Source organism: Cotesia typhae, unplaced genomic scaffold (assembly GCF_013202065.1).
Source record: "Cotesia typhae breed Kobodo isofemale line unplaced genomic scaffold, CoteBio_Ctyphae contig_5, whole genome shotgun sequence".
Lineage (NCBI taxonomy): Eukaryota > Metazoa > Arthropoda > Insecta > Hymenoptera > Braconidae > Cotesia > Cotesia typhae.
The window spans coordinates 11,228,855-11,247,966 of NW_027423757.1; the positions used below are offsets into that span (position 1 = coordinate 11,228,855).

General features: G+C 29.4%; 2 protein-coding genes and 1 pseudogene across 2 annotated transcripts in view; 2 read left to right on the forward strand and 1 right to left on the reverse strand.

The window, feature by feature from the left end:
• The window catches only part of LOC141530583 (uncharacterized), a 56,266-nt gene that overhangs the window by 7,014 nt on the left and 30,140 nt on the right, over positions 1-19,112 (reverse strand). The window lies entirely within an intron of this gene.
• On the forward strand, positions 377-2,387 carry LOC141530579 (odorant receptor 82a-like; annotated as a pseudogene).
• Positions 6,033-8,146, forward strand: LOC141530860 (uncharacterized). The gene is made up of 3 exons (XM_074248224.1): positions 6,033-6,407; positions 7,262-7,460; positions 7,571-8,146. Exons 1-3 carry the CDS (start codon positions 6,100-6,102, stop codon positions 7,844-7,846), a joined length of 783 nt encoding a protein of 260 aa, XP_074104325.1. The 5' UTR covers positions 6,033-6,099; the 3' UTR covers positions 7,847-8,146.

Here is a 19,112-nt window from a genome sequence, read left to right on the forward strand (position 1 = left end):
ATTATTAAGCCAAAAAAACTGACCTAATAATTTGTAATTTAAAAAAAAAAATAAATTTGTATTATTTTTTTTTTGGAAAAATAATTTTTCCAAGATATTTGTTTTACCTACTGCTCACTTTTGAAAACAATTTTATAACTATTATATATGTCGACTACTGCGCAAGAAAACTGACCTTTCTAACGAAGAACGCAATTCCAAGAAAAATTGTTGAAACTCTTTTACGTGTCCGTCATTGGTGTTCTCTTTTGATGACAAGCAATTTAGACGTCTGTCACACTCGAGCTGACTGCAAATGCAGACATCAGACACAAGGGTTGAAACATTGCGTGATAAAAATTTGAAGAGGAAGTTTTAAATAATAAAAAAAAAAAAAATGGACTTTTTCGACGGTCACTACTACAAAGGGATGAAGGTGTTGCTGTGCTTGATAGGTCGCTGGCCGTATCAAACTCGCAAACAAAGGGTGGTGATGACCTCACTGGTTTCTACCTTCTGGTCGTACACTATGTTTCACCGAGTCGGTCAAATTAATTAAAATTTCGCACAAACTAAAAGTCAAATTTTTAATAATTAATTTTTAAATCAAATTTTCAGATGCTAGTTTATAATCACTATGATAATTATTCAAATAAACAAGAAGTAGTTATAGAAACAATTTCACCGCTTTTAGTGGATTTTATATGCTTGGTGAAGTACATCACTACTTCCTTCAAAATGGATACTGTTTGTTTTTTGATACCAGCAGCTAAATTTTCAATTTCTTTTTTAATTTTTCTAATTTTCAATTTTAAACCATTTTTTTTTTTAAATTTAGATTTTAGGTCTTTTGGAACACATCAAAGATGACTGGAGAATTTATTCTGGAGAAGCGAAAAAAATAATTGAGTACTACGCTAATTTGAGAAAACTTTTTTCGATTGGTTACGTAGGTAATGTTCGCCAAAATTTTGATAGTTTGATAATCATGAATGTAAGTAATGAATAAAATTTTTGAAACTTTCAAGGTGCCGTTTATATGGTGACAATTTTATTTATTACGGAACCGATAGTTGAACAAACATACTTCAAAGTATTTAAAAATACAACTATTCCCAAAAGGTTTTCAATTCCGATTTATTGGGAAACGCCAGATGTTGAAAAAAATTTTTATTATTTGATATCATTTCAAACTGTTAATACAAACTTTATTATAAGTATTACTTGTTTGTACAAGCGACGCAATGTTTGTTATTTTGTTGCAACATGTTACAGGGCTCTTTTCGATTACGGGGTAATTTGGTCACTTATAAGAGAAAAAAATTTATTAACAAGAAAAACAATGAATTTTTTGAGTCAAGAGAAAAAATTTTTTAATTTTCAGTAAAATAAAATTATTGGATTAAAAAAAAATTTCTTGCCTTAAGAATTTATTCTCTGGTCCTAAGAAATTTATTGTTTTCCTTGTAGTCAAGGGTCAAAAGATATTTAGATTTTTTTAGGTATTTCTAGTGTAATTTTTGTGAAATTTAAAATTTTGATTGTTTAACTCAATCATTTTTTTTATTTACTTTTCATAGATATCTATTGGAAAATATACCAATTGAAGGTCTTGAAATTCAAAATGGATCTAAAAAAAATGAAAGACATAGCATATGAACACTATGTTTATTGTATGAAAAGCCATAAAATAGCTTTAGAGTATGTATAACTTTAAAAAGTAAAAATAATTAAATAAAATAGCAAAAAAAATGTTAAGGAATAAAAAATTTACTAGATTTGCTGAAAATCTCGAGTCTATTTACGTCTGGTGTTTTGGAATGGTGATAGCTATCAATATGTGTGTAATGAGCACAACTGCGATGCAGATAAAATGTATCATTTTTTTTTTTTTTCCAAAAATTGAAATAAAAAATTTTGATATTGAATTTTTTTCAGCTTACTACTGGCGCGTCAAATGTATTGCAATGACTAAAATACGGAACATTTGCAGGCGTGCAATTGCTGCATCTTTTTTTCTACTGTTTTTTGTCACAGAAGCTTTTGAGCAGCAGTTTGGTGATACCTGATTGCGCGTAAATCGAAATTTTCACATAATTTCTTTTGCAAACTAGCAAATATTGGAAAATTTGATTAATTGGCAGGATGGATGGAAAATGGTACCTTTGTTCAGTAAAAGCTCAACGGCTGGTAACGATGATAATAAGGAGAAGTCAAACTCCTTGCCAACTTACTGCAGGAAAAGTTCTTGTAATGTCAATGGAGACTTTTATTTCGGTAAAATATTTTTTATAATTTATTTGTACTTATTTTTGGAGTTTGAATTTCAAGTTTTTATTTGAAATTTTAAGATTGTCAAAACATCTGGGTTGTACTTCACAATGTTGGTGCAAATGCGAAATGTGTAGTCCAAAATTATAAATCTTAACACGTAGTACATTTATAAAGTAACTACTCAAAATTATAATGTAATAATTACAATTATTCAAGTAGATTCATACCTACATATTCATCTTTATTTTTTTTTTATTTCATCCCAAATTTGCACAGAACGAACCAATTTTTTTTTTTTTTTTTTTTTATAAACTATCAATTTCATTTCAGATTCTTGAATGCTTCATAATCATAAATCAATATTCAAAACTTTTTTTATAAGTCAAAAAAATTATTTACGATGACATGCTCATTATGTATTTTTAATATATAACACTACAGTCACAACGCACCAAATTTGAAGGCAAATAAACACTTTGTAAATAAAATATTCTCGTTTTTAATTTTTCAACTTTTTTTTTTTTTTTTAATCAAAAAAATTTTGATTAATATTCGATAAATTTATGTGACCTGCCTTACCAATATTATTTTCGTTACCATGAACATTACCATAGTACTTATTATCTATAGATATATACTGTCCATCAGGTAATCCAGGTAAGCTACCGCCAATCACCAACATACCGACTGTATACTTTGTATTTTCTCTTTATTCCCGTCCAGGTAATTTACCTGACGGTAACATTGTTCAAATGTACCATCAGAACTTTTCAAAAATTCTAATCCTACTCAAATTTCAAAATTTTTCAAGTAAAAAATTTTTGAACTCTCTACTGACGAGTTGTTTCAACAGAAAAATTAAATTTTAAATTTTTGTCTTGACAAATTCAATTTAAATAATTTTCCGAATATTAAAAAATACAAAAAAAAATTTACTCGATTACAGAGAAAAATTCTTGAACGAAAAAAATTATTTTGAGTTTTGTTATCTTGAATCAAGAAAAATTTCTCGGTTAAAGTATTTTTTTAGCTAAATTAATACGACGAAGGTCTTTGAAATGATTTTCTTAGTTCATAAAATCTTTTCTGCACTCAAGATAATTTTTTTTTTCAGTATTCATAATTTTTAATTAAAAAATTTCCAATATTACTTTATTTTTCTCGAATAAAACAATATAATTTTTTTTTTTTTTTTAAAGAAAATTAAATTAATTGTAAGATCGAAAAAAGTAAAAATTAAAAAATTGAAAAGGTGGAAAAGTGTAATAAATAAGATGTAATCAAGAAAACGAGGACCTACCAGAGTAATTTTATAATAAAAAAAAAAAAAAAAAAACATATCGAGAAGTAATGATCTACCCTAAAAGATAGCAGATAGCATCATAAATTCAATATAGAATTGAGGATGACATTACTATCCACTAATAGCCAAATGCAGATGCAGATGGGTCCTTTTCTACTCCACCTGATCCTCAAGAATTTCTAATTACACAGTAAACACAACCATCCATACAGAGTTTCCACCTCGCCAGGTACATGCGTACGAACGAAAAGTCGGAAAAGTCATCAGCGGTCTAGATCTTTGATTTCGGTGGCGATAACTCGTGTTTTCTCCAAGGGTTCCGAGGTCGCGTGCCACCGTTGATAGCTTCCGCCTGAACGCGCGCTACGGCTTTCTTATTTTTTATATGGTATATTTTGTATTTTATATTATATATATTATATATTATAGGTACGAAGAGTTCCGTTGTACATTGTACAGGCGTCTCGTTATTAAGGCGGATGCACCAACATTATTACCGAGTACGGCGGACTCTATTGTAGAAGCATCTGTCGTTATTCTAGAGACAACTGAAGAAACTGGACAGTCAGTACACAACAGGGAAAGCCGGAGGAATTTTTATCAAACCAGGAAATTTTTAATTTATTTTGTATTTTCTATTACAACCCTCTTTCTTTTTCGTTCTACACCCTCTGACGCTGCGGTGCTCAAAATATTCTATTAAACAATCTTTAGATCCTTGCTGTTGATTGATTGAGCGAGGAGAGTTTGATTGGAAACGAATTTTTGAGCAGGAGAAATGGGAAGAGTGATTAAAATTGAATTTATTAGGAATTTTTGGTTTTTATGAATTGGGTCAAGTTTTTAGGGCTTGAAAAATTTTTTTCAAAAAAATGATGAGTTTTACCAAAAAGTACATTAAATTCTGAAGAAAATAATGTACAATTTTATATATTTTGATAAATTGAAAGAATAATAATATCAAAAAGAAAATTCATATGTATCAAATCGATTTTTGGTGATTATGAATTTGTGGATACTTTAATATTAATTTAAAGGTTGAGAAAATTTTTTTCAGAAAAATGAAGATTTTTACCAGAAAGTGCATTAAATTCAGAAGAAAATGATGTATTATTTTGTATATTTTGATGAATTGAAAGGATGCTAATAATTAAAAGAAAATTTATTTGTATGAAAGCGATTTTTGGTAATTATGAATTTTGGGATACTTTAATATTAATTTCAAGGTAGAGAAAATTTTTTTCAAGGAAATGAAAAATTGTACCAAAAAGTATATTAAGTTCTGAGGAAAATGATGTATGACTTTGTATATTTTTATAAATTCAAGGGGTAGTAACACTAAAAAGAAAAGTCAATTTTTGATCATTAGTTCCAACCATATGTTTTCAAACAGTTCCAAGACAATTATTATTTTTCAAAATTTATTTTGGATTAAAAGACGGTTGAATAATTTTTTTTTACATTCTTCGACTTTGTCCAAAGTACAAAAAAAATTTATTATGCATTAAAACAAATTAAAAAACCCAATTGATCAAAATGAATAGATAATAAAACCTAAGTGCGTGAAAAGTAATGCAAAATCATAACGACGTAATATTGAAAATAAATCATGTGTCCAATTGAACCTGTGCGAAGCCAGAATGAGGTGCGAATGGTTAGCATCCACCCGAGCTCGGACTGTTGATACTTAACTTGTATGAACTCGAGTTTCATCAGCTGGCACCCGGTGAAACTCCCTCGACTTAGTATTTTATTTTTGTAGTGTCTCATCAGCCTACTCGAGGTAACGTCTTTCCCTATCCTCCATAGTATCCGAGTCTTTTTCTCAAAAAAAAGGTTTTTTTCCGACTCACGGCTCCCCACGCGTCAGACACGTGTGCAGGTATGCGAGACCAACCAGCTAAGCAATCAAGTACCAGGGAACAATCTAATGGAGGTAAAAGGTACGAGAGCGAGGGAATCGAACACATATATGTATACACTGTTCGGATCAAAGTGCCACTTGCCATTGACGAGAAGGGTAACCGGCGAGGAAAAGGGAGACGAAGCACGTATAGAGGGGAGAGGGAGGAGGGGGAGTGTGGTTTTATATACATTTAGAGTTACCTTACATTTAGGCATAAGTCGGGTCTCCCTCTACTCCAGCTACTCCAGAAAACCCGGGCAGGAGCACCAGGTGCACGTTATCTAGGGATGAGCACAAAATGAGGTGGGACCATATGTTGATGCATTGGAGAACGCCCTGGCACGCGCCACACTCAAACTCGAGCCTTTGCCGAGCGAGGACGAGCTCTCTCTTCTCTTTTCTTGTATTTATTGTTGATTTCACTTTTACAACTATTTACTGCGATAAATAACTTCGTAGTGGTTATGATTCTCGGTTATGATCATCAGTAATTCAAAGTTTGGTGATAAATGTCCCTGTGATGTGCATCGAATGATTTTTTACCCGCCGGAGGACATTCTTCGCGCGGGTAATCGGTAAAAAAAAAAAAGAGAAAAGTGCGAAAATATTGGTATTACACGATAATTGACTGCCGACAATGGCGCTCCTATCAAATCAAGGAATCTATCATCAATCAACGGACATGATCAACAATTACCAGACGGGAAATCGATCCTACGGAGATCCGCTCTATCCATCACCTTACAATTCTCCGGACTACGACAATTTGCCAGGCTATAGAGAACATTACACCGCGAATCTCGAAGTCAATGTTAATAATCTGACGCCGAGGAGGGATTTAGAAAACATCGAGTTCCCCAGTGATCAATGTCATGAGTATGCTAAAACTCCAGAAGGATATGAAAGAGAGCCTTACGGTGTTCTTACACCTTTAACACCGCAGAAGTAAGTCATGTTTTTAATTGCTCGTTATAAGATTTTATTATTAATGTTTTGTCATTAATTTATGAGATGAGTTGATGATTATATGTTTGCTGGGAGTTACTGTTTGATTTTCAAATAAATTAAGATTTTCTTATCGAAGAAAATAGATTAGATCATGATTTAAATCATAGAATTTTATGATTTAGATACGAATAATAAACAGTAGAAAAATTTTTAATTCTTTGTTATGAATTAAAATATCATATATTAGTAAAGAAAACCATATATGATAATAGATAAATAAACAAAGCTAGATTTATGGACAGATATGATCATATATGGCTGAAAGTAAATTAAAAAAACCATATGTGGTCTTATATGATCAAAAAACTATATATGATCATGAGTTAAGGCTTATATGTGATCACCTATATGAAAATAAGACCATATGTGAACAGAAAAATTATATATGACCATATATGGATATATGTGAGCATATATGAACAAAAAATCATATGTGATTATGAGTTAACACTTATCAATGGCCACATATCCAAAAATAAGATTATATATGAACTTATATGAACAGAAAAAATTGTATAGGACCATATACGATCATATGTACACAGTTATATATGATTATATATGAATAAACGAGACCACATGTGATTATTTATAAAATTCAATTTGATATTGATTAAAACTTTATAAATTATGTCATGTATAAAAAATATATGACCATCGTATATGATTATAATTTATATGTTCAGATATGAACATATATGATACATATAAATTATTAATATAATTTTTTTTGGTATTTTTTATTATTAATGGAATTGTATTAATAAAAAAATATTAATTTATGATTACAGATTTGTAACTCATGGATCTGTTGAATATATCACGTCACCACGATCAACACTATATGAAGACAACTCAATGGAGTGTCAGGTACCTGTTTATTGCTACGAGACACCACCACAAGAACCCAGATACCTTATTGACAATGACACGTGTCAACGGAGCAGCACTGACGCAAGGAAAAATTATTGGGAACCTGTTGCAAGTCAGGTATGCATCAGCATTTTACAAAAAAAATATATATCTTTTTATGCGACTGAAGAAAGAAAAGAAGAATGAATTTAGATTAATTGATTTAATTGTTAATTGTTTGATTGAAGGTCCAGGACTCGCCAACGTCAAGCCCCAGAAGAGGAAGAAGAAGGTCCCGAAACGTCCCTCCGTCGCCCAGTATCGTAAAACGCCGAAGATTGGCGGCAAATGCCAGAGAAAGACGTCGTATGAACGGACTTAACGACGCATTTGATAAATTGCGCGAAGTGGTGCCCAGTTTTGGCGCAGATCACAAATTAAGTAAGTACGAAACGCTCCAGATGGCGCAGAGTTACATCGTTGCGCTCTGCGAACTGTTGGAGCAACACGACGGTAAAGTTTGAGACTTCTAGGAAAATTTATACTTTATATTTTTATATAAATAGACATATTTAGTTTTGTACTGATAGTAAATAGAATATAATTTTTAAAAATCCGTTGATTTATCGTAATTTAAGTAGCTGATTAAAGTCGCGTTGGCGAAGCGCGAGAGTCACTAAGCTCTCACACGAGAGTTCGGGGTTCGAGTCCCGGCCGCGGTCAAATACAAAAATGTATAGTTAGTTAATTATTTGTTAATTTGCATGTGATTAATTTATAAATTTTTAATTATTTATTAATTAATAATTAAAAACAAACGGCTAAAAATCCAAAGAGTGTGAAAATCAAAATACTCGGCGCTTTAAAATTCAAAAGTGCCTTAAGTATATTTTTATTCATTTAGTTAATTAATTTTATTTAATAATTAGTTTCAATTGTAATTTTTTATTTATTATTAATTATAATCAAAATTTTGGATAAAAATACCAATTGATAAATTTATTTTACCAAATTGGTAATTTTGTCTTTTTAAAAAAATCCTAAAAAAATTTTTTTTCAATTTTTTTTTGCATGTAACCTCAATAGTTTGTTTTTTATTTTCTAGTCAATTGCCATGTTCATTTACTTAATTTTCTTTGTGTTAATTTAAAATAATTAATAGCTGTAATTGTATGTAATAATAATAATATATTGTAATAAGGTAATAAAGTAATATTGTAATGTAATAATTATTAAAAAATGTTGAATGTACGGCAGAGTTAAAAACTCTTTGTCCAAAGAAATTGTAAATTTATTATGTATTTTATTAAAGACATTATTGTATATTGTATTATTAATAATAAATAAACTTTTTCATTTTATTAAATAAAGAAATATGTGCGTACTTTTTTGTATTTAAATTAAATAGAGGGTAATTACAGTTGTCGTAAGAAAAATTTCTTCTCATCCTCATTTTAACCCTTATTGACATTGTTCTCTACCCTTATTCCCACTGTTCTTATTTTTATTTTCATTATTTTGAGGGAAAAAAAAATAAATAAACGACTTTCGTACTTCCTCCACAAACTTACTTCCTTCTTTTCCCTTTAAAAAATTCCCTCGGACTGGACTATCACTGACAATAATGTAAGAATAAAAATAAAAAATAAAAACGAGGTGCATTAACCACGAGATCCGGAGTAAGACCACTACTCTGAAACTTCTTTTGATATTTAACTCTAAAATGTACTCGGACGATCGGAAGTCCGATTTACTCTTGAGACCATTGAAAAGCGAAGTAATAGGAAGTATAGGAGAATCTAAGCAGTGAATTGAATGGCCAGAGGCATGAGGTATGAGGTAAGGTGGTATACATCAAAAACATAAGAGAAATGAAGACCGGTTGTCGAACAACGTCGACAGTGATCAGACAACATTCCGACCTGCCGGAACGTACAAGACAAAGATGTCGATGAGGTCCATGACACTGACAACGATCATCACAAAACGACAATTTTAAATCATCCTTATTATGATCATACCTATAACATATTTATATGTGCTACATAAATATCAGTCATAAGTTGTTATTATAATAATAATAATAATAATAATTATGATGATGAAAAGGAATTTGTGCACTTTGACTTTTTGCTAATTCCTTTCATGTAACAAAAGTCGGCAATAAACTTTTTATCTGTGTTGTTTATATTGATTTCGGGATTGAAGATATGTCCGTAAATGGTTTTATAACATTTTTACTTTTTTTTTTTTTTTTTTTTTTTAAGAATATGTCTTCTTTAAAAGTTTGGAATATTTTTCTTGATTTTTATATTTATTCTTTTACTAAATAAAAAAACTTTTTGTTGAAAAATTAATTTTTTAGTCGCAAAAAAAAAATTCTTAAACCTGTTTTTTTTAATATGTCGAGTGTAGAGCATTATCTCAACGCTTTGTTTATTAGTTGTGCAATTAACTTGATTGAAAAAAAAAAAATTTTGAACCTGGAAAAATTTTCTATGATAATCTATTTAAAATATTTTTTTGTATAAAGATAAATTTTTTATACGATGTTATACATGTTAAAAACATATAAAGATTTTTCCTGCTATTAAAAATAATAAGTACTAGAGTTTAATAGTTGAAGGGATCACTAAACTACGCGGCGGATTTAATTCGTGTATAAACAAAATAACTAAAAATAAAGAAGACAAATGCATGATATGGTGTTGGTGCGTCAGTATGTGTGACTTGTTAAAAACTGTCAGATGGTGAGTAAATCGGTAACGCTGCCGTGCACGTGTTACAGTACCAAAACACCTTTGACACCATAAGGACAGCGAAGATCGAAACTACTCCTTTTGTCCGTATACCTGCATCACTATATATTATAATATTATAATATTATTTTATAAGCATCATCTGAGGACTGAAGACATGTTAATACTCGACTCTTGGCTCGCTGCCTAAAAACCGATATAAATATCTTGGTTAAATATTTAATCTGGTCACCTTGGGCCCATACTACTAAGGTCTCTTGATCTTTCTCGAAACCGAAACAATAACGTTTAATAAACGCAGTCAAGCTCCAAAAATAAAAGAGAAGAAGAATCTAACAATCATGACAAAGGACTCGACTGTCGAAAGATCTTTTATTTTTTATACTTTTCTATTTTAGTCAATTTTTGTTTCCTGGCATTGTATCGGGGGCGGACATGCTCGTCCTCAATTATGTTTTACTCAGGACCGATCGCAGGTCAGTGAGGATCCTTTCCCTTTTACCAGTGTGTTAAAAACTGTCCTACATTTGTACTTTATCCTTTTCTGATCTTTCATCATGTTGGTAAACTCTTGCTTTCTATTTTGTTCAATTCGATTGACCGATCAGTTTGTTTTCTGCTTCACAATGGAATTGTTTGCTCCCTAGGGTTGTGTCGCCGTTGGGATTAAAAGTATGGAATGTTCTTAAGCACAAGTCAGAAGTCATTTATATTGTACGAAGGATTATACTAACAGAGTTTGGAATCAGTTGGGGGATTTTCGTAGAAAAATTCATATTTGTTGGTTTTATTGAAAAGAGTCTAGTGTTTAATTTAAAATTAATTTAATACAAGATTTAAAAATTTTTAGATCTTCTTTACAATTTATTTGAATAAACTTTGACTATTTTTAAATGAAAAAAATTCTAATAAAATTAAATGATAATTAAATAAATTTTTTGATCAAATAAAATTTACTCGTACTAAAAAAAAATTTTCTGTGTGATTCAAAGCAATAAAAATCCTTAAAATAATTTTTTTGGTTCAAGAAATTTTCTCTTTAATGAATTTTTTGTAAATTTTTATCTATATTAAACTTTTGTTTTTTTTTTTTTTTTTAATATAATTAATCTTAAAAAAAAAAAACAACGCATGTTACAAAACCAAACAAAAGACTCTTTAACATTTATAAAAAGATAAAACCAAAAATCAATAAAATTAATTCGTCTCGATACATCCGGTTGTTAGAAAACAACGAATTAGCTGGTGTGAAAAAAAAAAGTATTAAGAATACTAAAAAGTAATTTTCGATTTACCGGTTTTCATGTTCGGATTATGATTCAGCGCTCGGTTTTGTCTTGAAAACCCGAACAAATTAAGACCAGTCGATGTTATACCGAAAAGCGCGTGTATATTTTACCTTTTCGATAAAACAGGATTTATCTCTAATAGCTGGGGATTAGATTTTATTTAACGATTCCAAACCTTTTTAATCTCTAGACCTTTTTGGTTTTAGTTTTAGTTCTGGTTCTTGTTCTTTTGCTCCGGAAGCAAAGATCATCATTAGTCGGTATCTGTGTAGCCGAGCAACTTCTCGTCCTACGACAACTTTAAAGCTGCTTTCGTCGGCTTTTGTTTAGACAACACGTCCTAATTATGGTACCTGGGCTCATCTCGGTCTAGTACATAAAGAAATTTACAAAATTCTACGGCGATGACAGGCCAAAAAAAATTGGAATAGTTCCTCGACTAATTTAAGTAAATAGTTAACTTTGTTTTTGTTTTTCATGTTAATTTTATTAACAAGATAAATTATCTAGAGATTTTTCAAAAATAAAATACTGTTTTAAATAATTAAAATATAAATTTTTGGAACACTAAAATTTGATCAAAATATTAATCATAATTAAATAAAAAAATTAAATGTAATTATTAAATTTTTCTCCATGTAAAAAACTCAATTTAGTTGAAGAAAAAAAATTCTTGAGTAGAATAAAATTTACTTCATAAAAATTTCTTCTTAATCAAGTTAATTTTTTTGTAAGTAAAAAAAAAATAATAATTTTTATTTTTAAAATAAAAATATAAAGTTTTTTAAATTTGGAATAATCAACTTCCCCTCAATGTCTTTATTATGTGATATGTGACTGAATGGCTCTAAAAAATAGAATAAATAAATAAATAAACAAAAATAAAAGTCAATAGACATCACGAGACCGGTTCGATAAATCAAAGTCTGCTTTGACGGCAGACTCGGCCTCCCTTGATGTTATAATTTTCAATCCTTTTTCTCCATATAGATGTATATATATAGGTTTTTCAATCATTTCCGTTGGACCCTGCGCCTAAATTGCCTTAATATTCTTCTAATTATTTTATATATTTTTTTTTGTGACATTAGCGCACATTGCGCAAGCTGAAAAATATGGACGGAGATGGAAATTTCGTAGATAAAGGAGTAGAAATTTGGAAACTAATCAAATATCTTAGACTGCGGTGTGAAGGCGGCACGCGCCTCCGAAATATGGCGAACAGGTGAACGGAATAACCCCCATTGGAGTTTTGCGGTATTTATATACGATGATGATATATAATATATATCTTACGTACTGTATTACGCCCCAACTCGCAGAAGTTAATGCTTATTGTCTGAGGAAGAATATCATGGAACGCACAACAGGAAAAAGAAAAATACATGTTTCAGCGCGTGTTTCGTGAATCGCGAAAGATCCAGATGACGGCGAGCATAAGCTACTGCCTCCTTTCAATCCTCAATTTATTTGCTAAAATTTTTTTGATTGTCAAAAATAACAATGAAAACACTATCAGAGTCTGGAGAAAAATGTTGAAATATTTTTTATAAAAGGCCGATATGGCGTCCAAACGGTTCTTACTTTTTTTGTTTGGAAGTTTAATAAGAATAAAGTCTTTTTTGTGTTTTTTGAAATTTCAATTTTTGGAAGATATGAATCAAGTTGTACATATGTTATTTGGATGTAACAAACTGTACAGTTTTCTAAAAGTTGTTAACGGGTTGTTTGATATTTTTTATTATTTCAACGGACATGTCAAGCATAAAAAATGAAAAATGAAATATAATTTCATCATTATTTTGAAAAATTTTCTTTGTTTTGAATCAAGCAAAAAATTTTTTGACTTAAATTCAATTTTACAAAACAATTAAATTCTTCAAAATAATTTTTTTTGTTCTAAATTTTTTCTCATAAATAACGTCAAACTATCAAAAAAATTTTCTTTATCAATCTATTGAACTTACTCGTAATTTTTCATCAAATTTCAACAATTTAAATTTATTAAAACTTAAAAAAAATTTTTTTTCCAAAAATAAAATAAAATTGAGCAGATATTATTTAAAAATTCTAGTAAAAATATTCTCATTCATTTTTCTATCAATTATGTAGAGAAATTCAATCAGTAGCTACTTAATTAATTAAACTACTTTGTTAATTTATTGTAATTAAACATAGAAATTTTGGACTGTATAGAATCATATTTTTATCGAGTTTTTTTTTTTTCTCTATCAAAATATTCGACTTTGTACAAATTAAGTAACCCAATTATTGTCCCTTTGGGCTGTTGGGTTTAAATAAAAGCAAATAAATAAATGATAGTTCCTCAAAGTCTAATTAATATTTCCCAAAAACAAAAGTAATTAAAATGTTTGAAGTTTTTCCGCGAATGATAAGTAATTTTCCCTTCTTCAGTAAATTAAGTGTATCTAGATGAGACTATACGGGGAAAAAACGAGGGTGGACTGATAGGTGGGTTCAGGACTGGATTTCAGGAACGGAATAGATTTAGGTACGTTCACAAACATATATGTATGTATGTATGTGGTATACCTTAAATATTTAACGTAGGTTAACTTCGAGCGGGGATCGCGGTGACTTTTTGGATCCTATCATGCCACATGGCACGAGCCGCTACGCCCCTTAATAAGGGATCGGGATGCTCGTTCGTGCCACTGCAGTGTTATGTGTAGTGTGGGAATCATCAGTACAGACAGAGACAGAGAAAAAATATATTGAGTCTGGACTGGCGGTGCGGTGTCATCTGTTGCTTCGGTTATACTTATACAGCCCCGTGGAGCGTGGCGAGCTCAATGCCGGTATATAAGATGTTGTAATTTCAAAAACACGAACTGCAATTGTATTTTAATACGCCAAGCACAAAAGCCGCGTATTTTCATTTTTGCTTTTCAAACTCCTGTTGTATTTCGTAAGTACTTCAATTACATCACGGATCGTAATAATTACTCCGCTTCGTAAATTTCGGTGAATACGCTTCCGTATTTATTGTAATCATTATCATGTTCATTTTTTTTCTTTTTTTTTTTAATAATATTATACACATGTCGCTTTTTTGCTGCGTAGGTCTTCAATTCAGTGGCAACTCTTCGGAATCAATGCTCGATAATTATTGAGGAGCTCGTCAATAAAATCTTTGCTCCATTGTACTCCTATCTATTTAACTGAATTTAATCTTAATCATTGGTATTAAAAATTATGTTTTGTAAAAGATATATAACAAGGTTCATTTTTTTTTGTTATTGAAAAAATTAAAAATAATAAATTTGCTTCGAATTTAAATAAAATCTGAACAAATGGTCCTAAGAGGACAGATACATTTCTGAGATGTATAATTAAAGAAAATTAAGAAACTTTTTATTGAAAAAGAATTCTTTTAATAGAGTAATAAATAAAGCTAAATAAATAAATCCGATAGATAAGTATTAGGTAGTTTTCCCGGAGATAAATCGGTAGGCGTTGATAATCTCGAATAATAAAACGAGGAGTGTCTCCTTTTTTTTGAATCGTCGAGATCTTTTCAATTGCATTGACAACAAAGATCCATTAGCTACTTTTTTATTTATGGCTAAGACCTACAGCTGAGGTTATATTGTGTTAAATCTATAGTTTTAGGTAATTTTAATACTATAGAGTATTGTATTAGACTTTGGTCTGGATTGTTTTTAATTGATGTAAGAATTTTTTGTTTGTCTCGAGGAAAGTTTTGTTGATAAATGTTGCGTGAAATCTTTGGAGTTTTTTAAGTGACCTTTAGATACATTTAAGATGGAATTAGAATAATCAAAAATCAATAGAAGTCTTTAAAAATTGTGTTTTTAAAATTTACTTTTGATAAATTTTTAATCCAAAATTTTTTTTATTAAAAAAGTAATGAATTAATTTATTTGGAAACAATTTTTGATTTTTCCAAAGAAATTATTTTTTTACTTTTTATAAATATTTTTTGAAGATAAAATTTTATTTTTTATTAAATAATAAATATTTATTAAATAATCTGATGTTAAAAAAATTATTAAAAGAATAATTTATCAAAAAATTATTTAAAATAATTTTTTAAAAAATCATATTTTATTAACTGATTATTTAAAAATCATTTGATAAAAAAATTATTTAACAGTTAAATAATCTCTACACATATGACATTGTAAGTTCATGATAAAAAAAAAATTAAAAAAAAAAACTAGCTTTGAATATTAAAAACAAATTAAACTTTCAACATTTATTTTAATATTTATGTCGACAGAAAACAGAATTGACATTTTATTTGTAAAGTTATTTAAAGATGGTCATTGGGTTTAAATTGTTCGCGTGGCGGTCGCGTGGCGGAGATATAATACTACACGGGAAGTGCCTGTGCGGTTGGATTCGAGAGAGAGAGAGAGAGAGAAAAAAGATAGGCAGATATCCTTCGAACCTGGGAGAGACAGAGAGGCCGAGGTTCAACTGAGAGAGAAATACGAAGAACAGAGAGGCGTATTATATTATATGGATGCAATGTATATTGCTGCGTAGTGTGTGTGTATTTATATCGAGTACGCCGTGTCATGTGGAAGACAACGTTGGACCCAAGGGAGCGCAACGGCACGCGACACACAATTACCCTTCTCATCATTCGGTCTATGTACGCTTTCATACACTGGCACCCCTTGTAAATTAAAATGACCCACGTTTTGAGCAATACCCTTGGCTCGCTGCTTTATTATTATTATTATTATTTTTATTACAAATGACGATACAAAATGTAATAATAAAGTTTTAGTCTTTTATTTAGTTTATTGTGCTAAATCTTTTGTGTTAAAGCTATTGTGCTATTTTATGGAAATGGGATAATAATTTCTGCTGAATAGAGTGTTTAACTCTTCTATTTTGTTTATTGTTAGGAAAATTTTCAGTTTGTAAGTTAATTATGGGGTCTTTTTTTATTCGTCTCTTGTTTAAATTTTTCTCAAGTTTTTCCCAGGGTTTGCAAAAACAGTTCTGTAGTTTTGTTTGAAAATTTATTATTTTATAAAAAAAATTGTTATGAGACTTTTGAGATAATTTATTAAAATATATAATTAAATTACTGCTCAAAAAAATTTTAAGCATGAAAAATTTATTTAAAAATTTAATATTAATAATTTTAAGAAATTGATAGAGTATTTTATTAATTATTTTATAAATAATTTATTTTATTAATGTTTATAAATTTTGCTGGACTTTATAATTACATACTAAAAATTCTAATCAATTAAATTCATTTCTTAAATTTATAATATTGTAATTTTTAATATCTTCGTGATAAATTTTAATATGCTACAGAAAGAAAAAAAATTTTTTTAAAGAACTACACTTAGAAAAAAATTAATTTGACTCCCAAAAAAAATTCATAAACCAAGAAAATAATTTTGGAGAACTCCATCTTGATTTAAATAACAAAATTCTTCCCCAAAAAATATTTCTCTATTTAATTAAATTTTCTTTGATTAAATAATTTTTATTGAATAAGTTTAGATTCAAATTCTCGTTAAATTAAAAATTTTTCATTATTATCTCTTGAAATAATATCTAAATTTAATTTATAAGTAATTATCCTCCCGAGTAATTCTCTACAAATAAAATAATAAAATAAATCAGACAAAGAAATGATAAATGAACGGCATACTTTGGCAAGTGCCATTGAAAACTCGAAAGCGTCATTGATCTATACAAGCACTTGATAATAACGGTGAACAAATAGAAAGGTAAATCATCTTATACCTTATATATTAGTGTAATATAATAATAACAATAAAACATGACTGGTCTGTTCCGAGACATTATATTTGTGCAGAACGCTGTACATACACTACATTTGTATTAAGAATTAAGATTAATAAATAAATCCATTACATTTATAATATGCATGCGCACATGCACAAATTCAACGCTTCATACTCCAGCAAAACATGGCGAGTGCTACTTATCCTAATGGTTGAGCATAATCGATTAACGGACGGTCAATTTACCCGACAATAATTAAAATAAAAATAATTTAAACCGATGTTTCCATTTTTAATTATAATTTCAATTCCAGTTTCTAGTTAATTATTTGTTCTTCATTTGGTAGAAGAATGGCTCGTTTGCCAGAGAATTTATGGAACTTGGGGGGTCGATGACGGTCTAATAAGTGGGTTCAACAAAAAAAAATATACATATATCTAGTGGTATTAATTCCGGCCCGTCCAACAAATTTTTTTTATGCGCGCATTTTTCACGGTCGTAAAGTCGAAAAAATAGTTTAAGAATTAAGAAATACTTTAAATAATTGTAATGAACGCACTGTTTATTCAAATATGTACTGCGCATCAGTAAAATACATATATGTATGGGTATTTGTTTTTTTTACCGGTATTTACATTCGGACGGTTGGCCGTTAAATTAAACCCAGCAGCCCTTACATTGTTATTGTTATTATTATGTATTCCTGTGTAAGTATTGTAGTATCTAGTAAATCTCCCGCCAAATTTACTCCTTGGGACGGGACCCCATCTTCATGCTTCCTTTCCCATTCTTGGTACTTTTTACCGGGAGTCCTTCCACGCGGAACGCCGCTACCACCAATCACTTCTTAACGATTTTCAGCTGCGCTTATCCCTTATTCTTTATCCCTTAAGTATATTAATAGTAATATAATAATATACACTGAATATATATGCTCCTTTTATTTTATACATACTTCAAAGTCACAAATCTTCTGAATAATATTTCATTTCTTCCTTCTCGCACGCACTACGCCCATCGTTTAATCTTATTGTTTGGAAATTAATTTAAGGTACTATACCGAGAAAAACTGCTTCAGGCTTTTTTTTTTATATTGTTTTTAGTATTTGGAGCAATAATTCAAGTTGGATTCAAATTTTCAATTTTTCGGGTGAAAATATGAGTTTCTTTTATTTTTAAATTTAATACGTATATCAAATTTTATTTATTGAGAATTTTTTTATACTTTTAAATTAATAAAATTTCATAAAAAAAATTTTTTTTTATCTTTATGGGAAATATGAAAAATCATTTTTTGTAATTTAGCTTATTTAATGCTACTTTGGGTAATTTATTTTTCGTTATTTTCAATGTAGGAGTTGAAATTTAATTTTTTTAATGAATTTTAAACATTTTTTGATTAATTGCCAAAAAAAAAAATTTTATATCTCCTATAAAAATAAAAAAAATCTAATTTTTTTTTAAATTAAAAAAAAAAACAATTTTCAAGGCAATGATGACATTAATTTACGTCCAGTGAAAGTAAAATAATTTTTACGATTTTTTTACTCCATTTCTGGCGTCGCGCTATTGATTGATGGCTATAAATATGCACTCAACAATAAAAATATGAAGCGTATAAAATTGAATGTATTGATTCGTATATCGAGTTACCGTAAATTGTATGGCGCCCCCCGTGACTCAATTATTCGCGGCGGAGAAAGGGAAAAGAGTTAAAATCAATTTAGGAGCTATTAGACATGCTTCGGCAACGGCATCGTTTAACTTTACATTGAAATAAAACTCTTCACCTACCCTGCACAATGCACAGTATTCTACCCGACGGTACTTTAAATAAGTATCTATGGTGTAAAATAAAATAAGTATATAATACCGACAGAGAAAATACTCCCATAAACACCATTAACTCAAACGACTCCACGTTCTCGAAATGCCACTGCGTTCCGAACTTAAACGCAGCGCAACATATATTGTATATT